At 46.8% G+C, this 19591-nt stretch overlaps 1 protein-coding gene across 4 annotated transcripts in view; it reads right to left on the minus strand.

Annotated features, from left to right (window-relative positions):
* The window catches only part of LOC132399666 (threonine--tRNA ligase 1, cytoplasmic-like), a 101379-nt gene that overhangs the window by 21802 nt on the left and 59986 nt on the right, over positions 1 to 19591 (minus strand). For 3 of the 4 annotated variants that reach the window (XM_059980306.1, XM_059980307.1, XM_059980305.1), the window contains 4 exons: positions 18516 to 18620; positions 16350 to 16422; positions 14557 to 14671; positions 668 to 5951 (listed from right to left, as the gene is read on the minus strand). In XM_059980306.1, coding sequence (XP_059836289.1) covers positions 5803 to 5951; positions 14557 to 14671; positions 16350 to 16422; positions 18516 to 18620 — 442 coding nt within the window. In that variant the 3' untranslated portion in view covers positions 668 to 5802. Of the gene's footprint in view, positions 1 to 667; positions 5952 to 14556; positions 14672 to 16349; positions 16423 to 18515; positions 18621 to 19591 lie in introns of those variants that run through there. The other variant, XM_059980308.1, reaches the window with a different exon arrangement.

Below are 19591 nucleotides of genomic sequence, written 5' to 3' on the forward strand. Positions count from 1 at the left end.
CCGCCTCACCGCCCCCCCCCCCCCACGGTGTAACCCAACCTCACCGCCCCAGCACGGTGTGACCCCACCTCACACGGTGTGACCCTGCCTCACCGCCCCACCACGGTGTTACCCCACCTCACCGCCCCCTCCACGGTGTGACCCAGCCTCACCGCCCCCCCACAGTGTGACCCAACCTCACCGCCCCCCCACGGTGTGACACAACCTCACCGCCCCCCCATGGTGTGACCCAACCTCACCGCCCCACCACGGTGTGACCCTGCCTCACCGCCCCCACCACAGTGTGACCCCACCTCACCACGGTGTGTCCCCACCTCACTGCCCCCTCACGGTGTGACCCCACCTCACTGCCCCACCACGGTGTGACTCAGCCTCACTGCCCCCACCACGGTGTGACCCCGCCTCACCGCCCCACCACGGTGTGACCCAGCCTCACCGTCCCCCTACGGTGTGACCCAGCCTCACCGTCCCCCTACGGTGTGACCTTGGAACTCCAGCTGCGCAAAGCAAACTGAATTGGACTGCGATAGTTGAGGTTTGACTGTGCAGACTCACATGATGGAGCCCAGCAGTGTTCCTTCCAGCGGGATGTGCTGGGCTCCAGAGATACCCACCCACTGCTGTCTGAAGCCCTACTTCCTGACAGGTTTGTAAAGTTACTCATTTATAACGATGACTTATTTTTACCCAGACACTTTTATTTGAGATGTTCTGTACATCAATTCTGCCCAGCGTTCTCCCCTCCAGGTTGGAATTTCAGCCTGCGCTTCCTACGGATAATCCAATCCTACCATCCCATGTCAGTAGCAGCACTGCTCAGGAATACTCCAACATTTAGCTCCAGCTTGTGTTCTGCTAACCGCAATCAATCCAGAGTGCAGACGGACCGAGCAGGGGATGGGCATCCACACACATGCACAGGCAGAGACCCCCCCCAACACACGCACACATAAATGGACAAGACAGGACAACATGAAATCAATGGAATACTACTTTAACAGCAACTGACAAGAAAGAAGATACACCAAGCACATGTGTGCCTCTGGCAATGACGAAGACCATCATCCACATTAATGAAAACTGCTGGTTACCCAGTGAGTGAGCAAACACTGTCGACAGAGGATTGCTATCACATCTTGAATTGGACGCACAATCACGATGCACCGCAGCAACGTCACCACAGAACCAAGTCAATGAGGAAACATGAGTTCAAACCTCACCTCCACAACTCAGAGATGGCGCAAAGGTAATAAAATTGTCTCGTACATGGGAAATGCACATTCAAACCTCATCTTGGGGCACATCAATGCTGACTGCTACAGTCCATGATAAGATCATGGCTAAACTGTCAATCAACAAACTAAGCTCCCCAGACATGGTGATAAAATTCCATCAGACAGCATGCTAGAAGCAGCCCATGAAGCACTACTCAAAACTGCAACCTCCAACTTAACTGAGACCAGTAACCTGACGTATGCATCAGCAGCAGCTGTTCTAGAAATGCTGAACTACAAAATGAATACTGTCAAAACCCCCTTCCCCACAGATGATGATGGGAAGCCAAGATGAAAACCACAACGGCAGAGGTTAGCAGACTAACTGAGCTGCGCAATGACTCATCTCAGCTACTGAGGAAGTACAGAGGTATGTCCATAGCCGAAGCCCTGAAAACTGCCAAGTAATGGTTCGGGCTACAAAGTTACACCAAGGATGCAGAGGCCAAGTGAATAATAGCACTCTTCTCCAAAGAAACAGGAAAAGTATTCTCACAGCTTTCAGAGTAACAACATGCCAGTACTTGAATAGTAACTGAGGAGTACCGGAAGTATACGGGAGTGTTACCTGTCCTGTGAGTTTCTCATGAGCATGATGTAATCGTCTTGTGATATTGGAATGATGTAATTGCCTTCTGATAGTGGGGTGATGTGATATCATGTTATGGCATGTCCCACTGGTATAAAAGGGGAGACAATAATTTGTTGCGTAGTTGTTTTGTTGGGAATCACAGTCGGTGGTTACGTCATCATAGTCAGAGAGAGAGTGAAGAGATACCAACTTCGTGTGAAGCCAAAGAATTAAGCAGGAATCAACAACGTTGCGTGTATATCGAAGTGAGGCACGCACTTTTGGTTAACCCCTGCAAGGTGTCAGGTGTGTGTTGACCACCTCTGGCGAAAGGTCAGTTACTTTGAGAAATCTTATTCTTCGGGATCTTTGGAAAAGGCAATTATCAGCCGGGATCTGCATCAGCAGTTTCGTCTTTCTTCAAACATCGATTCAAAGCTGGTTCGGGAAGCCTCTCCTCTCCCCTACTTTATGAATCGTATGGACTTATTAAACTACCACTTTAAGACTGTGTTTGAATCTCTGTTAAGAATTATCTCTAAGTTTGACTGTTTGATAACTATAGACACATAACACTGTTAACTTCCGTTTAAGTTAGTTATTTGTTTACTTTTCGATGTTTCTGAGTAAAGATTAATAAATTTTCATTGTTTATTTATAAAAACCTGACTCAATTTCATATCTACTGCTGCTGGTGCATAACAGGAGAAAGGCATCCCATAACACCAGCACCCAGTGGCCAGAAGACCTACAAGCAAACCTCTACAACCTCCCAGAGGAAGAACCAGTCACCGTCACAGCAACAGGTAGCAAGTATGAGGAACTGGTCGTCACCAGGGCCTGACATGATCTGCACCTACTGGGTGAAGAAACTGACAGCATTACATACACTGCCGGCAGCTCAAATTAACCAGATGCTTGAAGCAGGCTGGCTAACTCAAGGAAGGACAGTACTCAAAAATAAGGATCCTCACAAAGAAGCAACACTATCAAGCTACTGGCCTTTAATCTGCCTGTCAACAACATGGAAGCTCCTGTCAGGCATCACAGCCACCAAGCTGAAGGAACATGTGTAAATTCCCGAGCCCTGCTCAGAGGGCGATTGGTAATGGAATCAGAGTCTCCAAGCACCAATACTGGTGGACAAAGCAGTCATGTGAGACTCCAAGACAAGGCAAACCAAACTAAGCACAGCCTGGATCAACTACCAGAAAGCATACAACTCACTGCCCACACATGGATCCTGCAATGCCTGTCTCTGCACAATGTCAACAAGACACTGAGGACCTCATCAAGAACTCAATGGGCCATTGGAGGACAATGCTAGATGTTAACTCCAAGTCAACAGCACAAATGTCCATCAGACGTGGAATATACCAGGGTGATGCACTATCCTCTTTGCTGCTCTGCACAGGCCTGAACCCTCTTTGCCAGATCGTCTCAAATAATGGACATGGGTACAGGTTCAAGTGTGGAGTGACCATCAATCAGCCATCTCCTGTATATGGAAGACATCAAGCTGTCTGCCAGAAATGAAAGAGCCACTGACACACTAATCCACCTGAACAAGGGTGCACAGCAAAGACAGTGAAGTATCACTTGGATTGGAAAATTGCAGCCAGGTGGCAGTGAAAAGAGGCAAAGTCATCAAGACTGAAGGAGTCAAGTTACCTGAAGGCCACAATATGAGATGCACAGGACAGCTACAAGTACCTGGGGATCCTGCAGGTGTATGGAAGCCACAGTTAGAACACAAGGAAGGCTGCAACATCCAAGTATGTCAAGAGAGTGATACAGGCCCTAAAAATATCAGAGCCATTAACATAGTCACCCGACCAGTCATCAGATATCCAGCTGCACTAGTGTACTGGCTAGGGAACGAACTGGAAGCCACTGACATCCAGACCCGGAAACTACTAACAATACATGGTGGATTCCATCCAAACTTCAACAATAAGTGGCTGTACACCCGCCGGAATAAAGGAAGTGTCAAGGTCCTGGAAGAGATGTGGAACATCTATGAGTATATCAGGAAGATGACCCTTAAAGATGACCTGCTAGAATACCTCATACAGCAGGCAGGGGACGTGGAAATGGAAGTGGGTGAAGCAGAGCCAAAGGACCAGAGGCAATGGCAGGACAAGCCACTGCACGGGATGTACACATCGTCAGATATCAGAGGTGGCTGAAGTAAGAAAGTCCTACCATTGGCTGGAAACAGCAGAGCTGAGAGACAGCACAGAGGGGCTGTTCATGGATGCACAAGAACTGTGCATAACAGCAATAGAAGCAGGGGTCTAACACACCAGACAAGACCCAAGATCCAGTCTGCAAAGAATCTGCTGAAACCATCTGGCACATAGTAGCAGGGTGCAGTATGCAAGCAGGAACAGCATACACTGAGCAGCACAACCGAGTTGCAGGAGTTGTGCACAGGAAGCTCTGCGCTGAGTATGGATTGGACAATCCCAAGTCCAAATGGGAAACACCCGAAAAGGCAGTGGAGAATGACAGAGCTAAGATCCTGTGGGACTTCCAAATACAGACCGGCCAACCAACCAGAGATGGTAATGTTGGACAAGGAACAGAAGAAAGCAATAGTAATAGATGTGTCAATCCTGAATGACAGTGACATCAGGAAGAAAGTATAAGAAGCTGGAGAAATACCAGGGCTTGAAAGAGCAGATGGAAGGTTAAAGCCAGCAGTGACACGTGGACTGGGGAAATGGCTCCGACAAATCCCAGGACCAACGTCTGAGTCCTCAGTCTAGAAGAGTGCACTATGAGGAACAGCAAGGTCCTGCACCAAACCCTCACGCTCCCAGGCCTCTGAAAGATGACCAGAGACTGAGGGAAAAGTACACATACAGATGTACGTACGTCAACAGTGTTAAGGGGAGAGAAAAACAATCTTTATATACAGATACGCACACACACAGCGTGTTGCATGCAAACACAGACACGCACTCAGAGGCAGGTGATGCGAACATTGACAAGACACGTATTGTACATGAATCTACACGGTCGCAGTCACAGACGCAGATTAAACAAATAATCTAAGGTTCTGAAGGGTCTCAGCCCAAAACTTTGATTATTTATTCATCGCCATAGATGCTGCCTGACCTGCAGAGTGTGTGCGTTATACATGTAACCTTTCTTAGAAATCCAGCATCCACACACATGAACACACAGTCACCCACACTAACTTGGGTAGAGAAATAGAGACGTAAACCGAGTTTAATTATTAATTATTTTTCTCCCTCTAGCTGTGGGCTGCTGTCAGATTGTCACAGGGCAAGAACTGACCCAGGGAGTGCTAGAAACTTTACAGGGAAAGGAGAAGCAGAAGTACAACTGCTGGAGGAACTCGGTGAAAACAGTCAATGTATCGAGTCAAAACCCAACGCCAGGGTCTGTCTCTCCAGAATTAACAACAGGCAGTTTTCAAAGAAAACAAATCCCATCTGTGTCAGGGCACTGGTGCACAGATTCCATTGTCACAAATGATCCGGCATCTGCCTGGTCCACACTCACTGTGTCTCCTGCCCCTGGCAGGGTTCAAATTGCAGTTTCAGGGTCAGGCTGGTGACTTGAGGCTGAGGAGATGCCAAGTGAGGAAGAGTTGGTATGTTGGGGAGGGACGCCGATGTGGCCAACTTGCACAGGATTTTTGTTATGATGAAGCAGGTGCAACAACATAAAAGAGGGGCTGGCGCACATCTGACCCTGCCACACTTCCTTCTCAGCCTGGTCCAGCTCTCCCATCCGTCACACCCCACATTCCTACACAGAACCAGCTCCTCCTGAGGGCATGCAGCTCTTTGCCAAGAGGCCCCAGGACACAGGGGAGGAATGAGCTAAGCAGCTTAGCTGCAGAGTCTGGAAGGTAGTCACGCCTGGGGATGGGTTACATCCATCGAAGGTGTGAGAGTCTCACACTGCCATCCCAGCACAGGGTTAAAATTCCTCCTCTGCATTCTTGCATCGTGACTCTTTCAGCTCAGCCAGTCTCCGTACGGTGTCCGAGAGATCTCTCATCCCATGCCGTCTGCCATCCCTGGTGCGAATATTGACTGTCCCAGTGGATTTTTCCTTCTCTCCCACGACTGCTCCGAGGGAACAATAAAGGAAAAGAATCAGTTAGGACCAGGTGTGATCCACACACAGTGACCAAAACTGTCAATAAACTAAACCACTTACCACTCTGTCTTAGGAATCAGAACAACAGTACCGCTAAGTTCAAGTTCAAAGTATCAAAACAACTCCTGTCCCTGACCCTGTAGTTTGTGCAAAGCGGTGTCATTACAGCAGAGGGACAAAGGGACTGCTGGAGGAACCCTGGAGAAACGCTCACAGGAGCGGGTCAACTCAGAGGGTCAGGAAGCATCTGTGCGTGAGGGGAATGCTTCTGCTCGAAACCCTTCATCGGGACTGGAAAGCAAGAGGGGATGTATTCCAATATAAAAACAGGTGCAACAAGAGACAGTGAGTGAAAGGTGGATCCAAATGAGGAGTGGGGGACGGGAGGTTGAACAGAAACTGAGAGGTGACAAGTGGAAGTGATAAAGGCCTGAAGATGGAATCAAATAGGAGAGGACAGTGGAACATCCAATAAGGGGAAGGAGGTGAGAAGAGAAGATGGGAAGAATACACAAGAGGTTCTGCAGATGCCAGAAATCCAGAGCAAAACACACAAAATGCTGGAGAAAGTCAACAGGTCCAGCAGCATCGCTGGAGGGGAATTAATAATCAATGGGCTTCACACCACTTCCTTCCCCAGTCCAGATGCACGGTATCGGCCCAAAACATGAACTGTTCATTTCTCTCTATAGACACTGCCTGACTTGCTGAGTCCCTCCAGAATTCTGAGTGGTAGGAAGAATGCGTGGAAGGGTGAGGGTCTGATTGAGAGTGCAGGGGTGGGAGGGAAGAGGTGGTGTTTGGCAGCTGGAGGGTTAAGGAACAAAAAGGGGGAAGAGGGGAGAGGTTACTGAATTAGAAAAGTTGACGTTTATACTGTCAGGCTAGAGCTGACCAAACCAAAACATCCAAGTGTTGTTTCTCTGAGCTGTGTCTAGCCTTAACCTGGCAACAGAGACCGTGGATATACATGTTGGTGTGGGAATGGGAAGTGGAATTGAAATGGCTGGCCAGTGGGAGATCTGCTTGAGGAACTCAGTGAGGTGAACAGTATCTGTGAGGACTGGGGCAAGAGGAATTGCTGAATCCTAGATGTGACCGTCATCACCAACTTGTTCTGGAGCAGCAATGTAGCAGTAGATACAATGGCCAGGAAGCACAACTGCAGGTGAAGGAAATTCAACTTTCCCAATGATTCTCACCTTCTCTGGAACGCATCTCACCTGGATGCATTGTGGTTGGTCTGCCCGAGACCATAAGTAACTGCATAATTTCTCTCTTCTCCCCCTCCCATCGAGCAGAAGGTACAAAAGCTTATAAAATGCACACCATCAAGTTCAAGGGCAGCTTCTACCAGCTGTTTGAAGACTCCTGAATGGACCTGTTGTACAGTAAAATTAACTTAATTTGATTTGCTAAATGGTCAAGATTGTGCCAGAGAATGATTCCTTGGGCGACATCTTCCATGTACCAAATCTTTTAAATTATATCACTCTTTCTATGCCTTCTGCTTGTTCTTTTAGTCTTGTTTGTGTTACAGAAACTGTTAGAGCCTGTGACGTACAGTTTGGAGCTCGACTGAATGACCTAGTGCTCTGCTGTGCCGTGTGCAGACTTGTGGAAATCTGAGACGAGAACCCAAAAAGGACTAAGAACACAAGCTGACACAGAACGGGACACAGGGTCTCGAAGTGGCGAGGAAGACTGAAGCATCGAGGTGAATGCAGAGAGGGAATCACTCCTGATGGTAAGCAATCGCTCCCATTAGAGGCCACCGTTTGGACCAGGCCATGAGCTCTGAGTCACGGAGGACTGTTTGATGTTCTGAGATTTATGCCATTGGACTGTCTTTTAAAACTCCTTCAGTTTTTTGGCGTTTTCTTTCTTGTGGCCGAATGGTGGGAGGGTGATCTGTTAGTTCTTTGTGTGAAAGTTGGGGGGGGGGCAACTTGGGTTAGGGGTTTTTGAATCTACTGTCGCTGCTCTTTTTTGCAAGTGAGGGGGTCAGGGATTGTATTGTCACTGTTTTTGTTTCTGCAGGTGAGGGGGTGTGGAGAAGCGGGTGAGGGAACTCCGGGGTTTGCGAGTTTTGTTTATTTTTTATGGGTATTTCATGGTTATCAGGACAAGGCAAATATATACATGCATACTTTGACAATAAAATTAAAGTTTAAACCTTTTAATCAACCTTATTAAAACCTTTGCCCTTTATTTGCCGAAAATAAACAGCATTTTTTTCCTCTATCTGTAACACTATATTCTGATTCTCTATTTGTACTATTCAGATGTACATGTCTGGAATGTTCTCTGCCTAGACGACGTGCAAACAAAACCTTTTCACTGCATCTCAGTATAATAAACAATCAGGTTCTGATGTACTGTAGGTCTCCACTCAAAACATCAAAGTCAAAATGTCATCAAACTGTTGCCTGACCGGCTGAGTTTGAGGAATTTTAGTATGACACGTTACAAATTACTGTGAAGAGCATTCCAACTGGTTGCATCACCGTCCAGTATGGACGGACCATTGCAGCGGATCTAAGAAAAGCTGCATTAAGTTGTAAACTCGGCCAGCTCTATCAAAGGTCACTAGTCTCCCAAGTACTGACGGCATCTTCTAAAGGCAATGCACAGGGTATGCCCCTTTCTCATTGCCACCATTAGGGAAATGTCACAGGAGCCCAAAGACACACACACAACATTTCAAGAGTTTCTTCCCCCTTGCCTTCCCCTCTTCAGAGCAACAAGGCTATAAGTGAACGGCCGATTTTTTGGAGTGAAGGGAGTTTTTTTACTTCTCAGGGTTAAAGAGGCGAGACTGCACAGGCGCGTGACGTCAAAGCTTTAAAAAGAAGACCACCATGTGCAGGGGGCAGTGGAGTCAGAGGCAGCAGAGTGATAAAGCTTTGGCTCAGTGGGCTCAGGCAGTAATGGGACCAGGCAAGGTAGCTCTATTGGTGTTATTTGCGGAAAGGAGAACATGTATGTGAGGCCGGTTTTCTGTGCTCGGTGTCAGATGTGAGAAGTCCTGGAATCTCCCAGCCTCCCATATCTGCAACCGGTGTGTCGAGCTGCAGCTCCTAAGGAACCGAGTTAGGGAACTGGAGATGCAGCTCGATGACCTTCATCTGATCAGGGAGAGCAAGGAAGTGATGAGAGGAGTTAGAGGAGTTATAGGCAGGTGGTCACACCAGGGCCACTGGAGACAGACAAATGGGTCACAGTCAGGAGGGACAAGGGAAAGAGTCAGGTACCAGAGAGTACCCCTGTCACTGTACCCCTTGGCAATAAGTACTCCTGTTTAAGTACTGTTTGGGGGGGGGGGGGGAACAACCTACCTGGGGGAAGCAGCAGCAGCCGTGCCTCTGGCACAGAGTCTGGCCCTGTGGCTCAGAAGGGTAGGGAAGGGAAGAGGAAGGCAGTAGTGATAGGGGACTTGATAGTTAGGGTGTCAGACAGGCGATTCTGTGGACGCAGGAAAGAAACTCGGATGGTAGTCTGCCTCCCAGGTGCCAGGGTCCGGGATGTTTCAGATCGTGTCTAAGATATCCTACGGTGGGGAGGGGAGAACAGCCAGAGGTCGTGGTACATATGGGTACTAATGACATAAGTAGGAAAAGGGAAGAGGTCCTGAAAAAAGACTACACTGAGTTAGGAAGGAAGTTGAGAAGCAGGACCGCAAAGGTAGTAATCTCCGGATTACTGCCTGTGCCACGTGACAGAGAGAATAGTAATAGAGTAAGGTGGAGGATAAATGAGTGGCTGAGGGATTGGAGCAAGAGGTAGGGGTTCAGATTTCTGGATCATTGGGACTTCTTTTGGGGCAGGTGTGACCTGTACAAAAAGGATGGGTTGCACTTGAATCCGGGGGACCAATATCCTGGCGGGCAGGTTTGCTAACAAATAGAGAAAGCTTGTAGACAGTGCGAGAGGGAGGATAGGCAGGTGATAGAGAAGGGTCGCGCTCAGACCGAAGGCTTGAGATGTGGCTATTTTAACGCAAGGAATGTTGTGAACAAAGCGGATGAGCTTAGAGCGTGGATCAGTACTTGGAGATGTGATGTGCTGGCTGTTACAGAGACTTGGATGGCTCAGGGACAGGATTGGTTACTTCAAGTGCCGGGTTTTAGATGTTTCAGAAAGGACAGGGAGGGAGGCAAAAGAGGTGGGATCGTGGCACTGTTGACCAGAGATAGTGTCACACCTGCAGAAAGGTGAATGCCATGGAGGTATTGTCTATGGAGTCTCTGTGGGTGGAGGTTATGAACAGGAAGGGGTCAATAACTTTACTAGGTGTTTTTTATAGGGCGCCCAATAGTAACAGGAATATTGAGGAGCAGATAGGGAAACAGATCCTGGAAAGGTGTAATAATTACAGAGTTATCGTGATGGGAGATTTTAATTTCCCAAATATCAATTGGCATCTCCCTAGAGCGAGGGGTTTAGATGGGGTGGAGTTTGTTAGGTGTGTTCAGGAAGGTTTTTTGACACAGTACTGTATGTAGATAAGCCCACAAGAGGAGAGGCCGTACTTGATCTGGTATTGGGAAATGAACCTGGTCAGGTGTCAGGTCTCACAGCGGAGAGCATTTTGGAGATAATGATCATAATTCTATCTCCTTTACAATAGCATTGGAGAGAGATAGGAACAGACAAGTTTGAAAAGCGTTTAATTGGAGTAAGGGGAATGATGAGGCTATCAGGCAGGAAATTGGAGGCTTAAATTGGAAACAGATGTTCTTAAGAAAAAAGTGTGGAAGAAATGTGGCAAATATTCAGGGGATATTTGTGTAGAGTTCTGTATAGGTACATTCCAATGAGACAGGGAAGTTATGGTAGGGTACAGGAACCATGGTGTACAAGGGCTGTAATAAACCTAGTCAAGAAGAAAAGCTTACAAAAGGTTCAGAGAGCTAGGTAATGTTAGAGATCCAGAAGATTATAAGGCTACTAGGAAGGAGCTTAAGAAGGAAATCAGGAGAGCCAGAAGGGGCCATGAGAAGGCCTTGGCAGGCAGAATTAAGGAAAACCCCAAGGCATTCAACAAGTATGTGAAGAGCAAGAGGATAAGACATGAAAGAATAGGACCTATAAAGTGTGACAGTGGGAAAGTGTGTTTGGAACTGGAGGAAATAGCAAAGGTACTTAATGAATACTTCAGTATTCACTATGGAAAAGGATCTCAGTGATTGTAGTGATGACTTGCAGCAGACTGAAAAGCTTGAGCATGTAGATATTAAGAAAGTGGATGTGCTGGAGGTTGTTCCTTTATTCAAGAAAAGGAGTAGAGCTAGCTCAGGAAATTATAGACCAGCGAGTCTTACCTCTGTGGTTGGTAAGTTGATGGAGATGATCCTGAGAGGCAGGATTTATGAACATTTGGAGAGGTATAATATGATTAAGAGTAGTCAGCATGGCTTTGTCAAAGGCAGGTCATGCCTTACGAGCCTGATTGAATATTCTGAGGATGTGACTAAACACATTGATGAAGGAAGAGCAGTAGATGTAGTGTATATGGATTTCACCAAGGCGTTTGACAAGGTATCCCATGCAAGGCTTATTGAGAAAGTAATGAGACATGGGGTCCAAGGGGACATTGCTTTGCAGATCCAGAACTGGCTTGCCCACAGAAGGCAAAGAGTGGTTGTAGACGGGTCATATTCTGCATGGAGGTCGGTCACCAGAGGAGTGCCTCAGGGATCTGTTCTGGGACCCTTACTCTTCGTGACTTTTATCAATGACCTGCATGAGGAAGTGGAAGGATGGGTTAGTAAATTTGCTGATGACACAAAGTTTGGAGGTGTTATGGATAGTGTGGAGGGCTGTCAGAGGTTACAGCGGGACACTGATAGGATGCAAAACTGAGCTGAGAAGTGGTAGATGGCATTCAACCCAGATAAGTGTGAAGTGGTTCATTTTGGTAGGTCAAATCTGTTGGCAGAATATCGTATTAATGGTAAGACTCTTGGCAGTGTGGAGGATCAGAGGGATCTTGGGGTCCGAGTCCATAGGACGCTCAAAGCAGCTGCGCAGATTGACTCTGTGGTTAAGAAGGCGTATGATGTATTGGCCTTCATCAATGGTGGAATTGAATTTAAGAGCCGAGAGGTAATGTTGCAGCTGTATAGGACCCTGGTCAGACTCCACTTGGAGTACTGTGTTTAGTTCTGGTCGCCTCACTACAGGAAGGATGTGGAAGCCATAGAAAGGGTGCAGAGATTTACAAGGATGTTGCCTGGATTGGGGAGCATGCCTTATGAGAATAGGTTGAGTGAACTCGGCCTTTTCTCCTTGGAATAAAGGAGGATGAGAGGTGAACCTGATACAGGTGTACAAGATGATGAGAGGCATTTATTGTGTGGATAGTCAGAGGCTTTTTCCCAGGGCTGAAATGATTGCCACAAGAGGACACAGGTTTAAGGTGCTGGGGTATAGGTACACAGGAGATGTCAGGGGTAAGCTTTTTACTCAGCCAGCAACAGTGGTGGAGGCGGATACAATAGGGTCTTTTAAGAGACTTTTAGATAGGTACATGGAGCTTAGTAAATAGAGGGCTATAGGTAAGCCCTAGTAATTTCTAAGGTAGGGACATGTTCGGCACAACTTTGTGGGCCGAAGAACCTGTATTGTGCTGTAAGTTTTCTCTGTTTCTATGTCCACAACATGCTGGAGGAACTCAGCGTCTATGAGAAAGATGCTGCCTGGCCTGTTGAGCTCCTCCAGCATTTCATGTGTGTTGCTTGGATTTTCAGCATCTGCAGATTTTCTCTCGTTTGTGATTAGTCTTCCCCTCTGCCATCAGATTTCATAATGGACAATGAATCCATTTGCACTACAATTTTTTAATTTTTTTCCCCTCTTTTTGCACTTCTTACATTTATTTATTATAATTTAAAGCTATTTATTATTTATTGTAAGGTACTTCTGCCACAACAACAAATGCCAGTGTTTGTGAGCTCTATCAGCAGTCTGTTTAATTACTTCAGGTTGCAGTATCTGCGGTCTCATCTCTCCAGTGTAACTATAAACCTTTCCCCTCCCCTTCATCTGATCTTACTTTATCACCTGCCAGCTTGTCTTCCCCTACCCCCAACTTCCTATTCTAACTTCTTCCCCCTCCCTTTCCAATCCTGAAGAAGGGCTTCAGCCCAAAACATCTACCATTTATTCCCCTCCACAGAAGCTGACTGATCTGCTGAGTTCATCAAACATTTTGTATGTATTACAGAACCTCCTGGCTATAGCTATAGAACTTACTGTAGTAACTATCGATCTATTTGCATAATATATATGGCAAAGGAGATGCTAGAGCAGGGTTACTGACCACTTGGAAAGGCAAGGACTAACTAGTGACTTTGCTTGGTCAAAGACGGATCTTGTCTAATTGGACTGAATTCTATGGAGGGACAACAAAGTGCATCGATGAAGGCAGTAGAAGTGATTTACAGGGACCTTTGATAAGGAAGATTGCTCCAAAAGGAGACATCCCATGGGGAAGCAGGACATGTGGGCAACAGGATCCAAAATCAGCTTTGCAACATGAGGCAGAAGCGATGGAAAGGGATAGTTTTTGCATCTGGATAGTTGCAACCAGCGCTGCCCCACAGGACTGGTACTGTGACCCTGGCTTGGATGCATATGGAGGCACGATTAGTAAGTTTATGAATGAAAAACTGGTGTCATTGACAATGTGGAGGACAGTTTTATCTTATCAAGACTGGAGGGCAGTCTTTAGGTACAGGATAATATCAATGTGCTGGTGAAAGGGGCCAGGTGGCAGATGGAGTATGATTCTAATAAATGTGAGGTAATGCAAGCTGAGTGCACAGATGCAGGGACCTGCAGAGTATCAGGAACACCAGAAACCTTGGTGCAGGTTCACTGATCTTTGAAGCTGACAACCAAGAGAAACATCTTGCTGAAGAAGGGGGCTGGGAAGTGCTGGTGAAGGGTTTCAGCCCGAAACATCGACTGTACTCTTTTCCATAGATGCTGCTGGCCTGCTGAGTTCCTCCAGCATGATATGTGTGTTGCTCGGATTTCCAGCATCTGCATATTTTATCTTGTTTGTCCGGGACACCAGTCTTGATTAATCAGAAGACAGGAACAGCTAGACCTCTGCTGGAGCACTGTGTGCAGTTTGGTCACCCTGCCACAGGAATTACATGACAATGATGGAAACAGTGCAGGAGCGATTACAAGATGTTGCCCAGGACGGAGTGTGTGATGGGACGGGTGTGGAGAGAACTATACTCTGTGTCTGACCCTGGGAGTGTGTGATGGGGTAGTGTGGAGGGAGCTTCACTCTGTGTCTGATCCCGGAAGTGTGTGATGGGACAGTGTGGAGGGAGCTTCATTCAGTGTCTGACCCCAGGAGAGCGATGGGACCGATGTAGAGGAAGCTTCACTCTGTGTTGATCCAGATCTGTCCTTGTACTGGGTTTGTGATTAGGATAAAGCAAAGGAACAGTAGGGGTTCCCTCCCCAACCATTCACCCACAGAAGGACACATTCCTTAGCCAGCATGACGCTGCACGGAAGGGGCTCAGCATTCTATTGGCGATACCTTACCCAAAATGAAGTTGTACTGTGCCAGCTGTGCGCTCCGGATTTTCCTGTTCAGCGTGGATCCAGAATCAAAATTGATGTCCGCCATGAAGCCAGCCTCCAAGAACTGCTGATGTACCTGTGGTCCACACACCCAGTTTTCAAGCCTTGGATTTCTATGTCATCCGCTATACCCCACACCCCCTCACTTCTAGTTACTGATGGAACTTTCCAGATCCACCTCCCACGGCCCCGAATGCCTTCCCAGGTCGATGGTGAGAGTGTTCAGCAGAGTGTTCAGGCTCAGGGTGATACTGGAGCTGTCCAGTTTCACTCAGTCCTTTTATCTCATTACGTGAAACAGGCCATTTGGTCTACACTGCTACGTATAGTGTATCCTTCCCCCCCCCCCACCCCCAACTTTCCAAGCCTTCTAGACTTCGTTCTCCTGTGTTCCCCCCAAGATCCACCTGCCACTCAACAACACCACTCCCTGTGTGACCAGTGACCGCCTCACTGAGCTGAAGGAGCAGAGATTTATCCTGCAACACTGAGTCTCTGCTCTGTGCCCTCCTCACAATGACTTGCCATCCCTTGGCTGAGTTTATCCCTCACCAACCCCGCCCCGCTGTTACTTTCACTTTCAGGTTTCTGTGTGACAGAGGATAAGGCCATCGGGCTATCTGGTCCTTTCCTTGTAGCCTACGTCCCCACCTTCAAATCAACATACTCCTAGATTTAACCACCCACCTACACACTTAGAATTTTGCCACGGACAGTCCCAAGCCCGGCTGTGAGAGGAGGGTTGGGCGTGGGGCTAGCAACACTATCCCATAAAAACCAGAGCTAGAGAAGTGCCAAAGACCTCACCAAAGATGGGCTACACCTGGGGGCAACTTGAAGACTGGGAAGTTGCTGTTGGATGCCAGTACGAGTGACAGATGACTCCGGCAAGTTGCTGTTGGAGGCCAGTAGGAGTGATGGGCATAAGTACATACACACCTCATTAACCAACCCAACCGCATATTGTTAGGATGTGGGAGAAAACACGAGCACCTGGTGAAGTGGGGAGGGGAAGAGGGTATCACAAACTCAAGGAGAACGTGCAAACTCCACACAGGTTGCACTGTGTGGGGTGGTGTGGTGTGGTCATAGTCAAAGCTGGGCCTTTAGATCTATGAAACATGGCTCTACCCTAAACACCAATGTGGTCCTCCAAGTGTAGTTTGTGCAAGGTCCATTGGACCAGAGATATACACAAGTCTCTGAAACCACACTTTGAGTATCATGCCCAGTTCTGGTCACCCAGCTGCAGGAAGGATGTTTTTAAGATGGAGAAGATGCAGGAAATATCCAACCAGACGTGACTGGGACCTGAGGAATTGAGTTATAAGGAGAGACTGGACAGGCCGGGACAGTATTCCCTGGAGAGGAGGCTGAGAGTGACCTGACTGAGGTTTATAAAATCATGAGGGGCACAAATGCAATGGATGATCACAGCCTTTTCCCCAGGTGGGAGAATAGGTTTAAAATGAGAGGAGAAAGATTTAAAATGGAACTTCAGTGGGTATATGGAACGATCTTCCAGAGGAAACACCAACATCCAGAAGGTATTTGGGAGGTCCATGGATTGGAAGGGTTTAGAGATATGGGTCAAACCCTGGTAAACAGGACCAGCTCGAGTAGACATTTCGGTCAGTATGCCAAGTTGAGGCCTGCTGACGTACTGTACAACACTATAAGTCTACACAGGCTCTAAACAGAGGCATCTTTACACCTTGGACAGCAGAAAGCAAGGGCAAGCACTAGCAACATACCTGGCGTGCGTAATCTTCAGTGCTGTTGCCAACGGGAATCACCATGATCTGCGAGGGTGATAGCCAGAGTGGCCTGCAACACAGAGACACAGGAACATAGGCTCCATTTCCAGGGGTTACAATCTATTAATATCAAAAACTAACCCTGCCCTTGGAAGCAGCTAAAGTTCCCTAAAGCAAAGGGAACATTCAGAATCAAGTAGTACCCAGGGAATTGATTGTGGACTTCATGAAGCGGAAGTCGGGAGAACACACACTAGTCCTCACTGTGGTATCAGCAACGGAAAGGGTGAGCAGTTTCAAGATGCAGGGTATCAGCATCTCTGAAGGTCTATCCTGGGCCCAACATATTGGTGCAATTACAAAGAAGGCACATCTGCACCTATACTTCATTAGGAACTTCCAACAAGATGGCACCAGTGACCAGCGACGTCTTGCAGATAATTTACAGAACAATTGGATACTCTTCTTCTAAATATTAATCATCTTTTTCTGAACTGGGATTGATTGCAGCCCGTAATTCCGCTTTTAAGAATGTATTATCAGGCCAACTGAACGATTTGGCACTTCTGCCTGGGAAATTCAGTGCGAAGTGGAGCTGGGGCCATCACTGGGGGAAAAACGAATCTGTGGTTGACTCCTTTACTCTGTGCTGATTAAAGTGCCGAGGCTGAGAGAGTTTAGTGCCGTCTGGCTCCTCGCTGCTGCCGGTAGAAGGTCTTGGGTCCTATGCTGGGGTTTGATCACCTCAGCAGCTCGTGGCTGTGCACTCACTTTCAACTATGGTTTGATGTTTAACGTCCTCAGTGCTTTACTATTTGCGCAATTCGATCGAGGTCTGCAGGCATTGACACAGCGCTGAACTGACTGTTCTACGGCTGCAGACATGAGTTCCCGGACTGACTTTACTTTCCTTGGCAGATTGTGGCTGTGAAATGACTCTTGGGGACTCTATCGATCTGATGTTTAAGGTTTGCATATTATTTCTGCTACTTGCATGATTTGTTTTTCACACATCTGATGGTCTTGTTACCTGGGGGCTTTTTTAAAATGGGTTCTATGATGTTTCTTTGTTTTGTGACTGCCTGCACAAAGACAATTCTAAAGGTTGCATACTGCATGTATAAATCTAGATAATAAATATACTTTGACCTCTGTTTGAGGAGATTTGGTACGTCAACAATGACTCTCACAAGGTTCTACAAACGTCCAAAGTAAGTTTATTATCAAAGTAGTATCTCACCATATACAAAGCCCGAGATTCATTTTCTTGCAAGCACTCACAGTAAATACAAGAAGCACAATGAATGGCTGCACCCAACAGAACAAGCAACCAAAGAGCAAAACAAACTACAAAAAGAAAGAAAAACAATAATAATTAAAAATAACTAAGCAATAAATATGAGGTGAAGAGTCATGAAAGAGTTCACAGTTCAGTGAGGTTGAGTGGTTATCCCCTCAGGTTCAAGAGCCTAATGGTCAAGGAGTAATAACTGTTCACAAACTTGGTGGTGTGGGTCCTGAGACCCCTGTGCCTTCTGGCAGAAGCGAGAAGAGAGCACGGCCTGGATGATAGGGGTCCCTAATGATGGAGGCTATTTTCCTATGACAGGACTTCATGTAGATGTGCTCTACGGTGGGGAGGGCTTTACTCGTGATGGACTGGGCCATATCCACTACTTTTTTTGAGAGTCTTTTCCTTCAAGGACATTTTTGTTTCCATGCTTGGCCATGATACAACCAATTTATTACTCCTCACCACACGTCAAAGTTTTAGATGACGTGCCAAGACTTCTTAGAAAGTAGAGGCATTGTTGTATTTTCCTCGCAATGGCACCTACATGCCGGACCCAGGCCAAATCCTCAGAAATGAAAACACTGAAGAACTTAGGGTGCCACCTCTGATCTCTGATGAGGACTGGCTCCTGGACCTCCAGTTTCCTCCTCCTGAAGTCAATAATCATCTCCTTGGTCTTGCTTACATTAAGTGAAAGGTTGTTGCTGTGGAGATTATTTTCAATCTCCTACCTGTATGTTGCTTCGTCACCACCTTTGTTTCAGCCAACACAGCAGTGCAGTTTGCTTCTGATGTCCCAACTCGAGTTAAACAAAAAACTGAACTTAACTGAAAATTTGCCCATTCAATCCGCAACCAGAGTAACTTACCACTTTCCCGCATAATTCTCTGTCAGGATTGCGATCATCCGCTCCACCGACCCAAGGATAGCACGGTGAATCATCACAGGTCTCTCTGCATTGCTGCTATCTCTCCTACAATGGGTAAATGATGAGCAAGCTTTCAAATCAAGGCTCTGAACTTGGTCTCCCACAAGTTCCTGGATGTAACTCCCATGCAAGTTCAGAAAAAGTTAACAATAGAAATCAACAAAATCATATTCAATTGCCCTGCTCAGTTCCTGAGAGAAGTGAAACTGATCCAATCAGCACTGTAACACCCAGCATGCTCCCAAATTAACCGCCATTTGCATTATTTAATTAGTTTTGTGACTTATAGCAATCTATATGTATTGCTACCACAAACCAGAAAATTTCACAACACTTTCTGATTGTTACATTTATTAAATGTCAATTGACAGGCAAATATCTTCCCAGAAATCCGTGACCCCATTACTTGTGATGTGGTCTAACCAAGGGATACAGAGACCAACAGGGCGAATATGTGCCCAGTTTGGTCAAACCACTGGATGTGCATACCGACACTGTAGATACTAACAGTGTACTCTAACCAAGGCAGATAGGGACTAGAACAGCATGCAGTCCTCCAGTGTGATCTAACGTCGCAATACGGAGACCAGAACCATGCATGGTGCTCCCAGTGTGGACTAACTATGGAATATAGAAAGCAGAGCTGACAATGTGTTCCCAGCATGGTGTAAACTGGGGATATGATCTAACCGAGCAATATTGAGAATAGGACATTACACAGTGTTCTGATGAGACATTGATAACAGACCACACAAAGTACTCACAGTATATTCAAACCAAAGGATATACAAAACAAAACTCGTGTGCAGTGCTCCCAGTATTGTCTAACCTAGGGTTATACAGTGATCAAAACTGTGCGATCTAATCTGAGTATGAGAATGAGAGGGGTCGGGAGCGAACTCAGTACTGAGGGAGTAAGTGATTGAATCCAAAAGAGTGATGTATTTACAGGGAGAGGGAGAAAAATGCTGAAAAATAATTTCTTGAGTAGTATTTTTTTTGTCGGTTCTGTTAAG

The sequence above is a fragment of the Hypanus sabinus genome, chromosome 9 (assembly GCF_030144855.1).
Source record: "Hypanus sabinus isolate sHypSab1 chromosome 9, sHypSab1.hap1, whole genome shotgun sequence".
Lineage (NCBI taxonomy): Eukaryota > Metazoa > Chordata > Chondrichthyes > Myliobatiformes > Dasyatidae > Hypanus > Hypanus sabinus.